General features: G+C 36.6%; 1 protein-coding gene across 1 annotated transcript; it reads right to left on the reverse strand.

Annotated features, from left to right (window-relative positions):
- Positions 1 to 4,523: 4,523 nt before the first annotated feature.
- On the reverse strand, positions 4,524 to 10,649 carry LOC127367515 (macrophage mannose receptor 1-like). Its single transcript, XM_051407412.1, has 6 exons — positions 10,599 to 10,649; positions 9,817 to 9,864; positions 7,785 to 8,189; positions 6,248 to 6,583; positions 6,065 to 6,153; positions 4,524 to 5,947 (listed from the first exon to the last, which is right to left on the reverse strand). Exons 2-6 carry the CDS (start codon positions 9,851 to 9,853, stop codon positions 5,861 to 5,863), a joined length of 954 nt encoding a protein of 317 aa, XP_051263372.1. The 5' UTR covers positions 9,854 to 9,864; positions 10,599 to 10,649; the 3' UTR covers positions 4,524 to 5,860.
- Between the last annotated feature and the right edge of the window lie 6,072 nt (positions 10,650 to 16,721).

Raw genomic sequence — 16,721 nt, forward strand, 5'->3', positions numbered from 1 at the left:
CGACTTTTCATTAGTCGGATAGTTGCAGAAAATCCAAAACAACGTCAAACTCTGCTACTAGTACACACAATGTGAAAGTTATTTATTCTGTGTTTTGAACAACGAGACGTGTGTGACGCGATATGCTACGTTGATATAAATGAACTAAATGCTCAGTCCTGTTCTGACACAAACAATGATCATTAAAATATGCTTACACATTTACGAATGACTGTAAAGATGCAGGCTCCCCCTTGTGGAAATTAAGAATAAAACAGAAAAAGTCATGTTAGCGAGGCTTTTTCAAGACACTCAGGAGGATATTCACAATTATCCCGATAATGAAAATCCACCACAATCAACCAGTCCATATATTGTACCGTCCCTAATATTAATATATTATAATAGACTTAATATATAACCGTAACATTGAGATCAATTTACTTCATCTCCTTGTCATTTGGTGCAGTTCCCCAGCGTTTTCTCCGAATATGGCATTGCACCAAATGGTAGCAGGAGCAAAACAACCAACAACCTAACAGATCCTCAGTCTTCCTTTTGCTTCTTTACAACCAGTTGTAAACTTTTACTTGGAGCCTAGCACCATCGAGGAGTTATTTATTAGTGCAATATATCTCTTTATTGTCGCTGTCACATGAACTGCAACAGGAAGATACAGGGACTGGACAGGTTCAAAAGGGCTGTCTGTAAGTTAAACTCTTCTTTTGAAGGTATATTTGATTTTGCCTGGCCTATTGATGATCGATATTGCCATGATTTGTTTCAGTTGGTAAATCGGGGTTCAATAAGTCTGTCTTTTATTAGTTTATTCGTAATACTGAACTTTAAACAAACTAGATTAGCAGATTCAACTTGCAGTTAAGTTATCCATACTGACATCTATTTCTACTCACAGATAAATATTTAGTTTGCCAAAGTAAAGAAAACATTTTAAAATCAGTTTCATATTATGCCATTGGCTGGAAGCAAATAATAAAATAAATAAAATGATAATAAATAAATGACAAATACCCAGTAGTGGAATGCAACTAAGTACATTCATTCAAGTACTGTAAGTACGAATGCAAGGTGCTTAAGTATTTCCATTTCTTTATCCAACTTTATACTTCTACTCTGCTACATGTCAGAGACAAATATTGTGCTTTTACTTTACTATTACATTTATCTGACAGCTTTAGTTTCTTCTCAGATTACAATTTTCCATCCCCTTTCTGTCCAGTAAAAACCATGCATCTCCACATGTGCCTATTTGGGATTTTTTTTACAAACTGAAGGATTACGTGTTAAAAGATAGTTCCTCTCTTAAGCTTAATAAACTGTTTTAAAATGTTCTTGGATCAGCTGGAAAATACATTGTCACAAAGCTGAAAATGGCTATTTTTCTGAGGCCATGAATAACTTTTTAGAGATATGTGGTTCTCAGAGGACAGTGAGAACGAGCTACAAACATATGAACTTACGATCATACTGTACGTACATTTCCTTAAATAAGGTTTTGAATGCAGGACCTTTATTTGTATTTGAGTGTTTTTAAAGTGTGGTATTAGTACTTTTAATTATCTGATTACTTCTGCCACCTCTGTAAATACCTCTGGCTGGCAGAGAAGAATTGTGGCTGTGCATTACAGATGTTTTATTGTGTTACAATTAATGGATTAAGATCAAATGAAAAAAGCTGTTGTTCTTCCACAGCTGACAAGATGTTGAAAAGATTTCTCAGTTCCAGCAATGCAAATTTTCCCTTGTGAATTTTAAATGTCCTCCCCAGATCAGTGTTCCTTCAAAATGCAAAACTACAGTAGTCATTTTATTGGTAAGGCGATCTGATTTGCAAGTACCTTATTTACCTATAAAGGACACGGCACACTGCTTTGCTCGCCTGTTTGAGATTCACAAAGAAAGCGATTTGATTTGGTTATGGTCCTTATCTTCACGAATGCTCACAGACCTTTATCAACCTTTGTTAAACTTTTTTTTTTTCTCAAATAGAAAACAAACCACGCAGCCACACATTGACGCTATAAAAACGCTCACTGTACTTGAAGGATGTCTTAAAAGTAAATTAACAGACAATAAAAATGGATCAAGACGAGACAATTATACTAAAAACAACCAACAAAAAAACAAAACAAAACGAGCTGAGAGATAGGTTAACAGGTTAATGACAATCATTCAATCATGTGACATGGGAGATCCTCCTTGTAGTTGATAAAAGGTTGCCAAAAATAAAATAAAAAATAATAATAACAGCAAGCAGCACAAGGGCAGCAGGCTCAACTACAATCTCTGGAAACCTTTAAGATGAGAGAGCGTGGAAGAGTACAATCTGTTTTGCAAATATCTAATTTACACGGTACATTATGAAGCTTTGTTGGGCGGAAAAACAAAGACAGTGATTTGAATGAGATGAGGTCGTTATCTTCACAAATGATCACAGACCTTTGTCAACCTTTGTTAGACTTACGTTGCAGTCTAAGTGCTTTGTAAGGACTCGCACACAACATTGTTGAAAGTTATTGTCACTGGCCAGAGTGATTACAATATTAATCTGTCTTGTGCATCCTTGCTTTGGCCATATTGATTCAATATTGAGTTTAATTTCCTTGGAAGTAACCCTGCATTGTGGGAACAAGCTCTTTTAAGATATGTTTCATTGCAGTATGTCAAGTCAAGTTTAATTATATAGCACATTTAAAAACAAGCTGGCGTGCTGGCTCTGGGAAAATTCAGGCTTTACCTGCTGCCTATTGAAATGTGGTAATTTGAATACTATTGAAACAATGAAATCTAATAACCTAGTTGTCTAAATGAATTGTCAATAAACAAAATAAAACAACATAACTGATCAGCAACTGGTCATACACCACAAGATCTTTCACAATGAGTAACCCAAGAGTCTGTCTGGTCTCCAAACTACATTTCATCAGGAGTAATTGATAATACCATTAACAACAAGCACATCAGGTGAATTATAATTAGCATGATCAGCCAGTGTCAGTAATCAGTACACACATTATTAAACCATTAATCAAACTACTAGCAATCAGTGTCAGGACGATAAGAAATATTATATTCTGTCTATTTGGTATCAGTATAATTCATAAAGAGAACTGTATTCTGTACAAACTTTACTTTTTGTCTCCTAAACACGCTCGGCCTCCATTGTAGCTATGCTCTTTCAGTGGGAGAAGACGGTTGGTATCAAAGGCAGACTGTTCCAATAATTAAGATTTCTCACTTAAATAAGTACTGGTTGGTGGAGCAGATACACGCCAAATTGAATAAAGACTCATAGGACTGTTAATTCACTATCCATTATATGTGTGTATCTAAGAAGTTTTCTTTGGCTGTTACCAAAGTAACTACCGATTCGCTGCTTCTTGTCTGGTGCTGGCGAGAAAGGCTACCCGCGTCTGCCCTCACTGGCTGTAGCTCGTTGCATGGCTCGTCTCCGACGCGACTAGATGTGCAACCTGCTAGATATTTTTCTGGTGCCGGTGAGGCGTTAAGCAAACTTCTGTCAAGCCTGCGTGTCGCGTCGATGAACAGTTCACACAACACGATCCTCCTCGCGGGTCTGATGGAATAGAGGTAAGTGACATAATTGTATAATTTACTGAAAATGTATAATTATGTACTTGTATCACCTGTCTTTGGGCCAATACTGATTGTAAAATCTGGATAAAATGTAGTGAGCAAAGATGGATGATATTAATGAATTAATTAAAACCCTGGACAGTAGTATGTATGGCAGAACAGTAGAATAGATTGCATTAGATTGTACAGGTGTGCCTAATAAAGTGGCCACTGAGTATAAATACATGCAGTCATAGTGGGCCTCTTGTGTGATTTAGCATTTGACTCGCTTATTTCCAGTTCAGAGCTGGTTCAGATATAACAGAGTTTAAATGCAGCAGTGTGAAGTTGGACCTGATTGCTGAGTTTTATGTATGATAAACTTAGACACTGCTCTGCTGATTGAGAAGAACATCCCATAGAAATGCAGTACATTCATCTTCATTGTAAAATGGTAATTAAGGAAATTGGTGTCAGCTTTCAGAGTTTTGTAAGTCTATACTTTTCATACAAATATACCATATATTATTTTCCCATGCAACAATTCTTTTGACTGTCACTTGTTATAATCCTTAACATTTTTAATTAATTGCTTTTCATGATCTGATCATGTTTTCCTCATTAGCCATTAAATGTTTTTACATTCAGTAATTGTCTCACTATATAGTATTTTTTGACTGCCTTTCATTATTAAAACCTGTTTGTTCAGCTGCATTGTAAACAGATGCTCATTATTCTGATTTCAGTTTAATATTAAACTGCACTTGCTGTTACCATGGTAATTACAGGTGTCATCACAGCCCTAATTCAGAGTCACTTTGTAAGAAAAAAGTCCAAATTGGTCGAGATGATTGTGGGTAAACTTATCTCACAGTCAAGCCAAACTATCCAAAACTTTTATAGCATAACAAAGAAGCAGAGAAAAGAGCAAATAAGACACACAACCATAAAATCAACACAGCATAGTTTAATTACTTTTTTAAATTGCCTGCTACATACAAACATTTGGCTGTGACTAATGATTTATAACTTATCGATTAATCTTCATTATGACCTGTATTGTAAACGATACTGTTTGATACAATTTTACCGATGCATGGTATGTGATTTTTCAAAATAAAAAACCCCATTCATTACATTTAAAGGCAAATCATACGGCAAATACCGGCCATTAATGCCAAATTTATTACAAAAGCAAATATGAGTACATTTACATAAAAATGTCTGGACTGGGAAAAAATAAGAAATCACTCTAAATTTGTCTTAAATAAGCATCTCTACATATATGGCAGCCATTCCATTACAGTGTCTGTTCAATTCGACTTAATGAGGTACTGATTAGGTGATCACCTGAACCAAATCTTATTTAAAAAGGAAGTATAAAAAACACTGCTGTGGTCTTTACTATGCTCTTGCAATAGGACCAGCTGGATGGCAAAAATAGTGCTAGTAGTACCTCAAAAGTAATTAGAATCAAAAAATAACCATTAACCATGCCAAAGGAGTTGAAAAGAAACATTTTGAGTGTGGAAAAGAAGGGTTCAATTCAAAAATGCCAGTTGATAAGAACAAGGTCAAGCAGCAGACATTGGGGACAACAAAGACCGGCAGAGGGCGAAAACGACTCTCCACTGACCGGGATGACCGGCAACTTAATCGAATGTCACTCAACCACTGTGGGATGACATCAAGTGACCTAGAAAAGCAATGCAAATGGCAGCTGGGGTGAAGTGCACGCCGAGAAAGGTTCGAAACAGGCTCTTAAGGCCAGGGCTGAAGTCGTGCAAAGCTAAAAAATCTTTATCAATGAGAAAGAACAGCCAGGCTGAGGTTTTCAAAGTACCATAAGGATTGCACCATGGAGGACTGGACATTTTATAAGGAGTATGGTCTTGACCTGCTCTTTCTGAAAAGTGTCCTGAGATAACTTTTGTTATGAATTGGCACTATACAAATACAACTGAATTGAATTGAATTGAATTGAAAACTTTTGGAAATGAGGCAGCCGCCCACGTTTTGATTTATATAACTGTATTATCGATAATTTATAAAAGGAATTGATACCAAATGAGTAGCTTGTGAGTATCAAAGTATTGATCTACCAATCTCTAGCCAACCATAGCCAAGTCAAGTTGCAGCTCGCAACAAAAAGCCTAATTATCTCATTATATTATTATCTTCTATTCACTGCAGCTTTATTACACACAAGTTACTTAGTAACAACAGAGCAAAATAGGTTTACAAACAAAAATATATTAAAAATGTGAACTGCGTTGAGGTTCTGTTAGTTTGTCTTCATCTGTTTTGTGGGCTGAATCTTCCATTGCAGATTGAAGTCAGTCCATCCCTGACTTGTTAGCACTGCAGCAAGCTGAGGGGAAATATAATAAATATTCATTTTATCTCTAATTTATTGTGCCATCCTCTTTGGTTGTAGTTTCCTTTTCTTGTTCTTTATTTATATCTTCAAAAACCAGAAAAAATGTACCTGCTGGAGGATCTGGGCGTTAGTAGCTGGATCCGTTATGTCGGCGTCAGTCTGAAACTTCATCCGCACCGTGGTCTTCAGTTTTGAAACTGGGCAGTACAATGAACACATAAAAAGAGACACATTCAGTAAATGTTGAATGATAAAACTCCAAAGAATTTATTTGCGTTATTGAACAGTCACCTTGATGGCAAATGAAAGGTAACTTCACATCACAGTTCCCGTCTTCCCATGTATGTAGAAAATTCTCGTCTACACAGAACTTGTGACCACCAAAGTTATTTGGGAATCCAATTAGCCATTGTCTGAAGGAGCTTTGGGTGTTGTCGGACCAAGTCCATGGCACTCGGTACAGACCAATCCAAACTTCGGCTGGTGCTGCAGAATAGACCTCATTGTTTTCTACACTGTTCTCGATCATAGGAAGGTCTGTGTAGTGTTCTCTGCAGTATGCTTGAGCATCATTCCATGATTTTAGAGCCGAGATGAACACATAGGTTTTCTCAGTTTGGTTTGTAACTGCAATAGACAAAAATGAAACCATCATCATCTATTTTATTTAATCCTTTTTGTTTGTTGTTGTGTCACTGTTGTCTTCTCTGCATTTTAGGCTACAGCTAATCATAGCATAGATATCATAGTTTTTGTTTTTGCAGGTTGTGTAAAATTTCAGCAACATGCACAAAGTTTATTTTCAGTTTTTATTTTGGATGTGCTTGACAAAGACAAACACCTGCAAGGTGGAGCAGGTATTTTATTATTAGTGCTCAACAGTGTTGAACAAAATTGTAATTCAATCATCTTTACGTCTTTTTGCATTTTGTAGGTGTCTGTATCACGGGGACTCCACAGGTTACTTTTTTTACTTTCTGGGATTTAAACTGAACTTTTTCTGTGAAATGCAAGCCATTATGTAAAGAGTCAGACGTCCTCTCCAATCACTTCCTGTGACTGTAACCTGATGTTCCTGACGGCGCCATGACCAGGTCAATCCATTGATCATCTTCTTTTTCTCTACTCTCAGAGCTGATGGCTGTCTGGTAAATTCTTGGAACATAGATACGTCCCTGGTGGCGAACTATTATTTGTCTGAATAAACATAATCACCAGCTGCACAGAGCCAAGTTACCAAATAGGTGTGAGTGCAAAAGATGCCAACCGATGAAAACAGTGTGTAGGGTGGCAGAATTTGAAACTAGAAGGGGTTGAACGCTTCTCCGACTGTAAGTGCAGACCAAGAAAAATGAATAAGGGCCATCTTTGCATTTTTAGAAAGAAAACACTGATATTTGAGCAGTTGTGCTCATGAGTCTCCATCTGCTCGTTCCTTGTTTTTTTTATCATTTCTGCAGGTGCAAAGCAGACCAATGGGTTTTGAGGGAGGATTAGTAATGAATCTGCATAAAATCTATCGATAATACATTTGATGATCAGATAATTGCTTTGTCATTTCTTTCAGAACAAAATGCTTACTTTTAAGCCAGAATTGTACTGATTAATTGTAAATTGAATATCCTTTGGACTTTTGGTTGGACAAAACACTTTGAAGATCTCAAAATGAGCTTGAAAAGTTTTTTTTTTGCAACTTATTTGTCATCCTAAAAAACGGAACAAATTAACCAATGAAAATAATCGCGACTGTTGAAAAGTTTTAGTCCTGTAGCTGTGACATTTTCTATGAACAACAAAAAAAAAAGTTTTAATTAAGTATTTTTCTTACCATTGTAACAAACAAAACTCCAGAGTGACTTACAGTCCCTGTCATACCATTTTCCATTAGTGCCCATGCTCACGCAGTTTGCATTTGACCATTCATTGTTTGGTTGCCCTACTTTCCAGTTGTGGTAACCAGTTTTGCTTGTTAGACCAGTCGCTGACCATCTCCAGGAGTTGGTGTCATTGCCCATGGATACCTTCCAGGATTTTGGGTCATCCTTCAGTCCTATCCATGCCCATGCATAGAGAAAATCAGGTTTTAGCCTGCTTATGTCATCTGTGCTTTCGATGGTGGCCAGGTCAGTGTATTTCTCTCTGCAGTAATGCTGAGCTTCGGTCCAGTTCATTGGCATGTTAACATAGTAGTACTTTCGCTTGGGGAACTGAGAGCAGGAGTTGAAGCCGTATCCTGAGGGTTGATGATAGAGGACATATTTAGTATTTATTGAATCACTTACATGAATTATTTTGTCATGCGTGTCCATTTAATATTATCTTATACTCTCAATCCAATACTTATGCAGGTTAATTTCATTAAGAATATTAATTAATTAATATATGTATAGCTGATTATTTATATATATACACACACGTATACACTTAATAACTAATAAACAAAGTAGGCTTTTAAATAGCCTAACAAACTCTCTGTAATATTTTTTTCATCTTGTCAATCTGTCTGGTGCTACCTGGAGGGAATTTCTCTCTCCTAAAAGTGTCATGCAAAGTGCACCCTTTACCTGAGTTACCTGATTGAACTGTATTCTGCTGAATGTTTATTTTTCTTGTCTATCTGTGTTTTGTGTGGATTACATTAATAAATTACGTAGAAACATGAATTACAATCACAATTAACCGTTAAGCTGAATCGATCAACTTCTGCTGCATCCACACGATCAGCTAGGCACTGATGTCAATTAAGCCCTGTGTCAGTTCGCTAAATCACCCTCCACACACTGGTTGATAGGGTGTCTCAGCATACAACCTTTACAGTGGTTTGGCGGTCTGAGAGTTGTGTTATTGGAAAAGTTTCTGTTAACTGGCAAAGCACCTGTTGTCCTACTGCTGCTGTATGTTTCCTCAGAGGATGTTCGAGCTTGTGGCTTTCACAATGAAAGAAATCCTGGTGGCTGATGAGGCCTGATGATATTTAACTGATTTAAGTGTTAAAAAGTCATTTTAATTTCTAATTTCTTCACAAAAAACAACATTTTCTTTCTCACCCACTGCCCACTGTATTTTGTTTGTCTTTACCCATACCTGTATATTTATATTAATATATATTTTGTACATGTTTTTGCGGGTTACTCGGTGCAGCACTCTGCAATGGAGCACTGTGCACAAAAGTTTTGTGTGGGCGTATCTGATTGGCTGTCAGGTCCAGAAAAAGAGCATTCCTGTACTGGTAGAAGGTACTGTAGAAAAAGTACAGTCAAGTTTTCATAATTTTTTTATCGACTTGGTACCGAAGTATCGGTTCTTGTGACATCCCTAATACCTACAGGACACAACCTATAATGTTCCTCGGATTTAAAAACGCAATCAGCTCTCATGATTAATTATACAGATGACAACAACTTTGTTTCAAAACGTCTGTCAAAGGGGTTATGTCTTCAGTCATATTTACTTAAGAGATTTCAGTTTAGCTTGGAGAAAAATTTGACGACTTTCCAATGAACAATTAACTGGGAAATTTTTTTTTCTAGCTTCCTTGGTTCAATACATCTGTATCCATAGAGGCCATTGTAGAATACACTAAATATTTTTTGTGCTCATTATAAGACAAACATAAAGACATATTTTTGACTTCTGCACAAAATAACCGCCAGTTATGATAATAATTCCTCATTTTGATCTTTTATCAGTTCATACATTTCTGCCCCCTGTTAATGTACCGTGTCTGTTTACACTCTTAGGACTCTTTTAGGCTGTATGACTCAACAAGTTTACAATACGGTGGCATGGTGCATGCAAACTGAAAATTCAAAATACACTTTTCATCCATGAAATTAAGTGAATGACAAACATGACCTTACCAAAGAAGAGGAGAATCATAGTCACGTAAAAATCCATTTCTGGTTTTACTGCAAAGAAGAAAGAAATAGGTAAATAATACATGCATGACCACACAGGTGTTTCGTGTTATTCTAGTTGATTTTAACTTTTTCTCTGGTTGCACTGGGAGCGGCTGACCAAACTTCATGAATGAATAGGTTGGGTAAAGATGCAGTCCTAACATGTGCAACAAAGTAGGAGAAAGCGGCCCACTCCTGAGAAAAGGTCTAATGAAAAATAAGTGAAAACACCTGTGTACTTTAAGCTGTAAGCTGTCTATAGAGAAAAAATAGAACACAACAATGTACTTTTATAAATTACAAAGATATTTATAGTGTACTTTTTATTTTTGGGACCATCTTACTGTTTTTGGTGGTGCCCAGGAATCACGAGTTTGGTCATTTGCAGGTCCAAAGAATTCAATATTAAAACTGAATTAAAGTTGATTTAAAAAATGACATAAAAACCTTTACCACCACTTTTATGTGTAATAAAGACCTGCTTCTCACTGAAATAAAGTCAATGAAATGCTGTTAAAATACCATTCATATGTAAGGCAACGTTATACCAGTTTCTGTTTCCACGCATATACACCTTTTGACCTGCAAATTATCATAGCAGTGTTTTCACAAATGTGAAAAGAAACTTTTAAAAAGTCGATGATGTCAATGTGTAGCTGTCACCCTCTACTAGCTCTTAAACAGTTATTTACTATAAAGGTGCAATGGTTTCCCTGTAAATATGAAACTATAAAAGTACTTACGAGTTTAATATCCAGCTGTTGAATGTTCTTATAAGGTTGTGATCTTCTAAAAATACAGACCTATTCAGATGTGAAGGTGAACCTATATATAACCCTCTGAGACATGACTCATTGATACAATTTTCATATGCAAAGTGTGACTTTGGTGAAAGTTGTTCTTTTGGGCTTGGTTACTGTGCATCATGAATAATTTCTTCCTGGTCAGATGGAGTATTTAATAGTAGTGAAGCTTTTGAATTCAGACAAAAATCATTAACAAATCTTGTGGTTTGTTTGCTTTTCTTTCACGTTACAAACGAACAACACCAGAGACCCTGTGAAAGCCAGATAAACCAAACTAAATGGGAAAACTGGTTTGAACTGCACAAAGCAGGTTAGGTGTGCAAGAGGCCGTGTCTCGCCAAAAATGAATCCTGGTTGTCGTTTGTATTTAACCATGGCGACAATCTTTTCTTATCTTTAAGAAATTTAAACTTATTTGCCTAACCTTAACCCTAATGTAGTTATCATATATGTATTTGTAATCCAAATTGTTGGATGTGTCTGGCACATGTTTTGCAATGTTGAAAATCGTAAATTTCACTGTTGATTTCTCTTTCCATACTCTTCTCATATTGATTCAAAATTCTTTTCTCATATTAAAGGATGTTTTTCTTTATATTTTGCCAACATCAATATTGTAGTCTGCAATTACATATTCATAACTCTTTAAAATAGAGTCAACAATGTATACTTTAACTGCTTTTCTAAAACAACATTGGCAACAATACACAAACAGGGAGAAGAATATTGTATTTGTACTATTTTCAGCTGCACAGTAATGTGCTTTTGTATTAGGACTGTGTATGTAGGATGGACTCAAAATAAACTACAGTGACCATGTTCATTATATTGAGGGAATGTGTCACCCAGTGCATGTGTGGCCCAGAGATTTGTTACCAATACCAATAGCTTTCGTCACAGTCGGACTCTATGTCCCTTCCTCCAGCTGCATTCCCACTTCCCCAAGTCCCTTAGTGGCCATTTTCCACCAGTCCACCAGATGCCCTCCTTGCTTTCCAGATCCTGCCACTCCCTTGTGCCCTGCAATCCCTGCAATCACCTTATTACTCTGATCTGAGATTCCCCGCCCATGTCCCCCCTGGACCTCCTTCATTTATCAGTCACATTATATCGGCCCAGATCCTTTAAACATGTTTCTTTGTGTTTTTGCTTGTGAGCCAGTAATCTTAACACCTGTTTGGACCCTTTCTGACCATTTGTACCTGTAGCTGCCTGCCTGCCTTTCAGTACTTGTTTGTAAGTCTATATATGCCTTCACTTTGGCAGCAATATTTGGCCTCACACTCAGTTGCATTTTCTGCAAGTTTCATGGCCACTGTAGTTTCTATACACTTGGAAGGCTGAGCTGTATTGAAATGGTTGCAATCTGCAGCTTCACTTCTAGATGCCACTAAAGCCTCCGCACTGGTCCTTTAAGCAGGTAATAGGGAGGATAAACTGGACCATAGGGCTGCTCAATTAATCCAATAGTAATAACGATCATGATTTTGGCTTCCCATAAAACCATGTAACTGGGAATAACATGTCATAAGCAAAAATTTGTTTTACATTACATACATTTTCTTAACACATTATGTAAATGATTATAAACAGGAAAACAGGTGTGGATAAATGCTTTTCTTTATTTAAATCACAGCACACTCAACAAGAAAACATAACCTCAATTGTTTAATAAAAATGCTGGACGAACTGAATTAAATAAATCAAACCCAAATAACACAAGCAAAAGTGCGCACTGCTTCCAGGAGAGTTGTATCATTGCCTGGAGCTGGTGTGCTCTGTGAAACCATCTCGTCCTCTTTGCTTTTTAGCTGTGAAGCAGCAATTTTAGTGACAGTTTGCTAACCTACAACATAGCTAATGTTACTTAAATTACTTGGTGAGTCAAAGTGTAAGTTTGAGAGAGACCGAGAGCAGAGGTTGACAAGTGACAGAGTGAATGAAAAGAGGATGTGCCAAGTGTAAACCTATTATGTCATCACGTTGAGTACCGTTTTTGAGCCTCAAGTCTGGTGTTATGGATGTCGCCATGACCGTTTGTCGGAGCCAGCAGAGGCGACGTACTATGAGTTGTGCTGTACGCACCGGCTGCGCAATCTTAACTCGACAGTTTGATCTGAAAAAGCATACCCTGGTTTATCGTCTATTTTACTTTGCTTGGGGCTGCACTACCAGACAGGAACCTTATCAGATCTACTAAATTTCAGGTGCACTAGTGTAACCAAAGGAAATGTTCGCTCGAGGGTATTACATGTCTATTGTGGAATTAAAATGAGTCCTGTAAAATGTTGACAATGTTTGAATTATGAAGAAAAAATTTATGAAATAACATTTCATAAAATGAGCTGAGATTGAATAATTTAGTAAATATTTCATTTTTAAAAATGTTAACATTATTTAGCAAGATAAGTAAATTGAGAACCAATTCTATTTTTTAACATAATTTATTCAAATTATATGATAATGATTATTTCATAATATTTTGGGGTTCCATATTTCATACGCCTAACCATAACCATAAAAGGTTAATAATGCTGGACTCACTACAACCGGATTTAGTAGATTTCAGATGTTTGACCTGCCACACACGTTATTAAAATTCCTCTTTATGTTGTGATGTTCACCCAAAAACATATTTGCTGTTATATATCAGCTGCATATAAATGTAATTTCTTGGATACAGGGTTACAGGATAACACAACATCAAGTCAATGTGCAACACAAAAAGCAAAATGCACAACTATCTCACATTATTCTATTATTACCTATTGTAGTCTTCTAATGGTTAAAGCTTGATTAAGAGCTCAACAAAGTACTTTTATCATTATTTAGAAGAAAGTTGTAACTTACGTACAATATTATTGGTGAAATGTGTAATCCAACCATCTTACTTTACTGAAACATGAAGGTTAACTTTGTGGTTTGCAGACAAAAATGTTTTAAAAGTCTAAAAGGGTCCTGTGAGTTTCTCTTCCTATTTTTTGGGCTGAATCTTCCATCGCAGCTTGATGTCAGCCAGTCCCGAACCTTTTAGCGCTGCACCAAGCTGAGGAGGAATAAAAGAAATGTACAGATGTTTTCTCGCTTTTCTGTGCCATTTCGTACAACAGTAGACTCTGTATAGTGTCTTTCTCATCCTCTTTACTTTTCCTACCTCAAAGAAACAGACAGAATGAGAAGAAGAAGAGTTTTACCTGTCTGAGAATCTGGTTGTTAATAGCTGGATCTGTCATGTCAGCGTCAGTCTGAAACTTCATTTTCACCACGGTTATCATCGATTTTGTATCTGGACAATCTAATAAACATATAATCACCAACAAAAAGAGACACACTGTGAATTAGAATCCTTTTTTTGTTTTAAAACATTTTTTTGTGTTCAACATTCACCTTCATGGCAGATGAAAGTATACTTGTAGTCACAGACACCGTCATCCCATTCATGTGTTCCTCTCTCAGCTGCACAGTTCTGTTTACCAATGTAGTTATTTGGCTCTTTGCTTTTCCAGTTCCTGAATGAGCTGTTGCTGTTATCAGACCAAGTCCATGGCAGTCGGTACAGACCAATCCATACATTAGCATTGGCTGGCTTTGCGTTTAGGACATTTGCATTTTCTACAGAGTTTTCAATCATAGGCAAGTCTGTGTGGTGTTCTCTGCAGTAACTGCGGGCCCCACTCCACGTCTGCAGTGTTGAGATGAACACATAGGTTTTGTCATTTTGGGTCTCTGCAATAGACAGAAGTGAAGCCAGTGTAACAGTTAATGAAATAACTTATTAAAAAAATATTATTTATTTATTATTTGATAATAATTTTCAGGTTATAAAATACGAGCATATCCTGTAAGGAGTAGCTTGACATTTTGGGAAAACACTAGAGGTTAATAATAACAAAAAATATTGCATTGCAATATTTTATTTTCTGATATTGTATTGAAACTGAAAAATACTGTATTCATTTTTGTGGTTAAACCCCCAGCCGCTAGATAGCAGTGTTATAAACGTAAACTGAGGGCTTTGATGTTGGACGTTACAGCAACTATGACAAATACAAATATGCAGTTCCCACTGTTCTGCATAAAAAATTATCTTTTTAACTAGATTTTATGTGTATGGTAGTTTTCCTAAAATAAGTTTTTATTAAATTGCAATATATCGCCTAGCCTATGACAAGATATTGAATCGCAACCCCTGTACCATAATACATATCTTATTGCCAGATCCTTGCCAATAAACAGCCCTGAAAAATGCCTCTTTCGCTTTCTTGTTGAGAGTTACATGATAAGATCGATACCATCATCATATCTTTTTGATCATTATGGAGCTGGAGCCAGCTGGTTGGCCTAGTTTAGCATAAAGACTGGAAAACTTAAGTCTAAACCTTCAAGGGCTTTTTTCTGTTTGCGTCTGCACCGCTGATAAGCCGGTTAGTATGTCCACATCCTTTGTGCGTGACATACAACAACTGTTTCTATGTCTACAATACAACAACGTGGAGGACGGTGCGTTTATCTCCGGCTATGGTCAAGGGCTAAAATCCATTAAACAGATCTTTTCTTACCAGTATAACAAACAAAACTGCTCAGGTGGTCACAGGAAGTATCATTCCAAGCTCCGTCAGAGTTCATCACTGTGCAATACTCTATTGAATTCATATTATTTGGTTCGTCATAATTCCAGGGTGCATAATCAGTTTTGCTCGTTTCATCAGTTGCCGACCATCTCCAGGAGTTGGTGTCATTACCCATGATTACCTTCCAGGATTTTGGGTCATCCCTCAGTCCGATCCATGTCACGTCTGTGTCTAAAGCAGGTCTGTTCAACCTGCTTATGTCATCCATGCTTTTGATGGTAGCCAGGTCGGTGTATTTCATTCTACAGTATTGCTGAGCATCGATCCAGCTCATTTTCAAGTTGACATAGTGGAACTGACGAAGGACGTGAGAGGAGGGGATGCAAAACCCTGGGGATTGATGATAGAGGGCATAGAAACGTTTAGACTGGTATAATTATTAAACTATGTTGGCCAAAAGAGAGCACAACCGACATAAAAAGCAAATAAACACTTCAAATGAAGAGAGGCCAGTGAAACATCATCCTCATAGAAGTTACTCTTTAAGAGAAAACAAGATGGAAACACATTCACTAATGTAACAACACGTGTGATTCCCAGAAACACACAGCCAATACGGCTTCAAGCTGTGCACAACACTGAACGTAGTTACAGCACAACAGAAATTGCCTGGGACTCATAAACATGCTAGTCATTATTAAAAGCTAAAATTGTTTTAACAAATAAATAAAGAAGAATTTGTAAAAATGTTGAATATGTTTCTCAGGAGTAGAGATGTGAGTAAAAATGTCCACTACTTGATGAAGTCAATTTCAGAAATATTAAAATATTCCTGCAAATGCATAATGTCGTTAAGTTCAATTGTTTTTATTAATGTTCATAATTATCCTATACATTTCACTTAAACAGCTGCAAGAAATAACCTTATGTGCTTTATAGTCTGTATTAGTGATTTACTCTGAAACTGCATGTACACACAAATCATGTACCCTTATGGACTTATCTTACCAAAGAAGAAGAGAATCAGAGTGACCTTACGCTCCATTTATGACGTAACTGCAAACAAAGAGAAAATAGGTATAATAATATATACTGTGTATCATAAACTTCAAAGACAAAACACCACATAGTTTTCAGTTATTCTGGCTATATAGACCTCTGCTCTGGTTGTAAATGGGCAAAGCCAGGCTGGGAATTACGTAAGGTTTCCAAACTTCACAAATTAACAGGAATGCAAAAGTGCAAATCAACGTGTGCAATAAAACTAATATTAGAGGGAAAGAGTAGTTTGGCCGTGCTCCATTCTGGCACGCAGCTTGTTTTATAGCAGTAAGTCAGGGTCAGTTTATTTGTATAGCACATTTCAAAACAACAAAAACATTGATCAGTGCCTTACACAGAGATTAAAGAGCAAGCAATTGTAGGTAATGCGATTCTAATCCAATACACTTGTTTCCACAGGTTTTAAGTGTTGGTATAGACCGTACGG

Source organism: Dicentrarchus labrax, unplaced genomic scaffold (genome assembly GCF_905237075.1).
Source record: "Dicentrarchus labrax unplaced genomic scaffold, dlabrax2021, whole genome shotgun sequence".
NCBI classification, from domain to species: domain Eukaryota; kingdom Metazoa; phylum Chordata; class Actinopteri; family Moronidae; genus Dicentrarchus; species Dicentrarchus labrax.

Bases quoted from the DNA above. Each gene is read 5' to 3' on its own strand.
- LOC127367515 (XM_051407412.1), bottom strand. From the start codon at position 9,853: ATGGATTTTTACGTGACTATGATTCTCCTCTTCTTTG. The intron at 6,584-7,784 runs GTAAGAAAAATA...TGTCTATTGCAG, and splicing joins GAGTTTTGTTTGTTACAATG to TTACAAACCAAACTGAGAAA. The intron at 6,154-6,247 runs GTGACTGTTCAA...TGTACTGCCCAG, and splicing joins ACCTTTCATTTGCCATCAAG to TTTCAAAACTGAAGACCACG.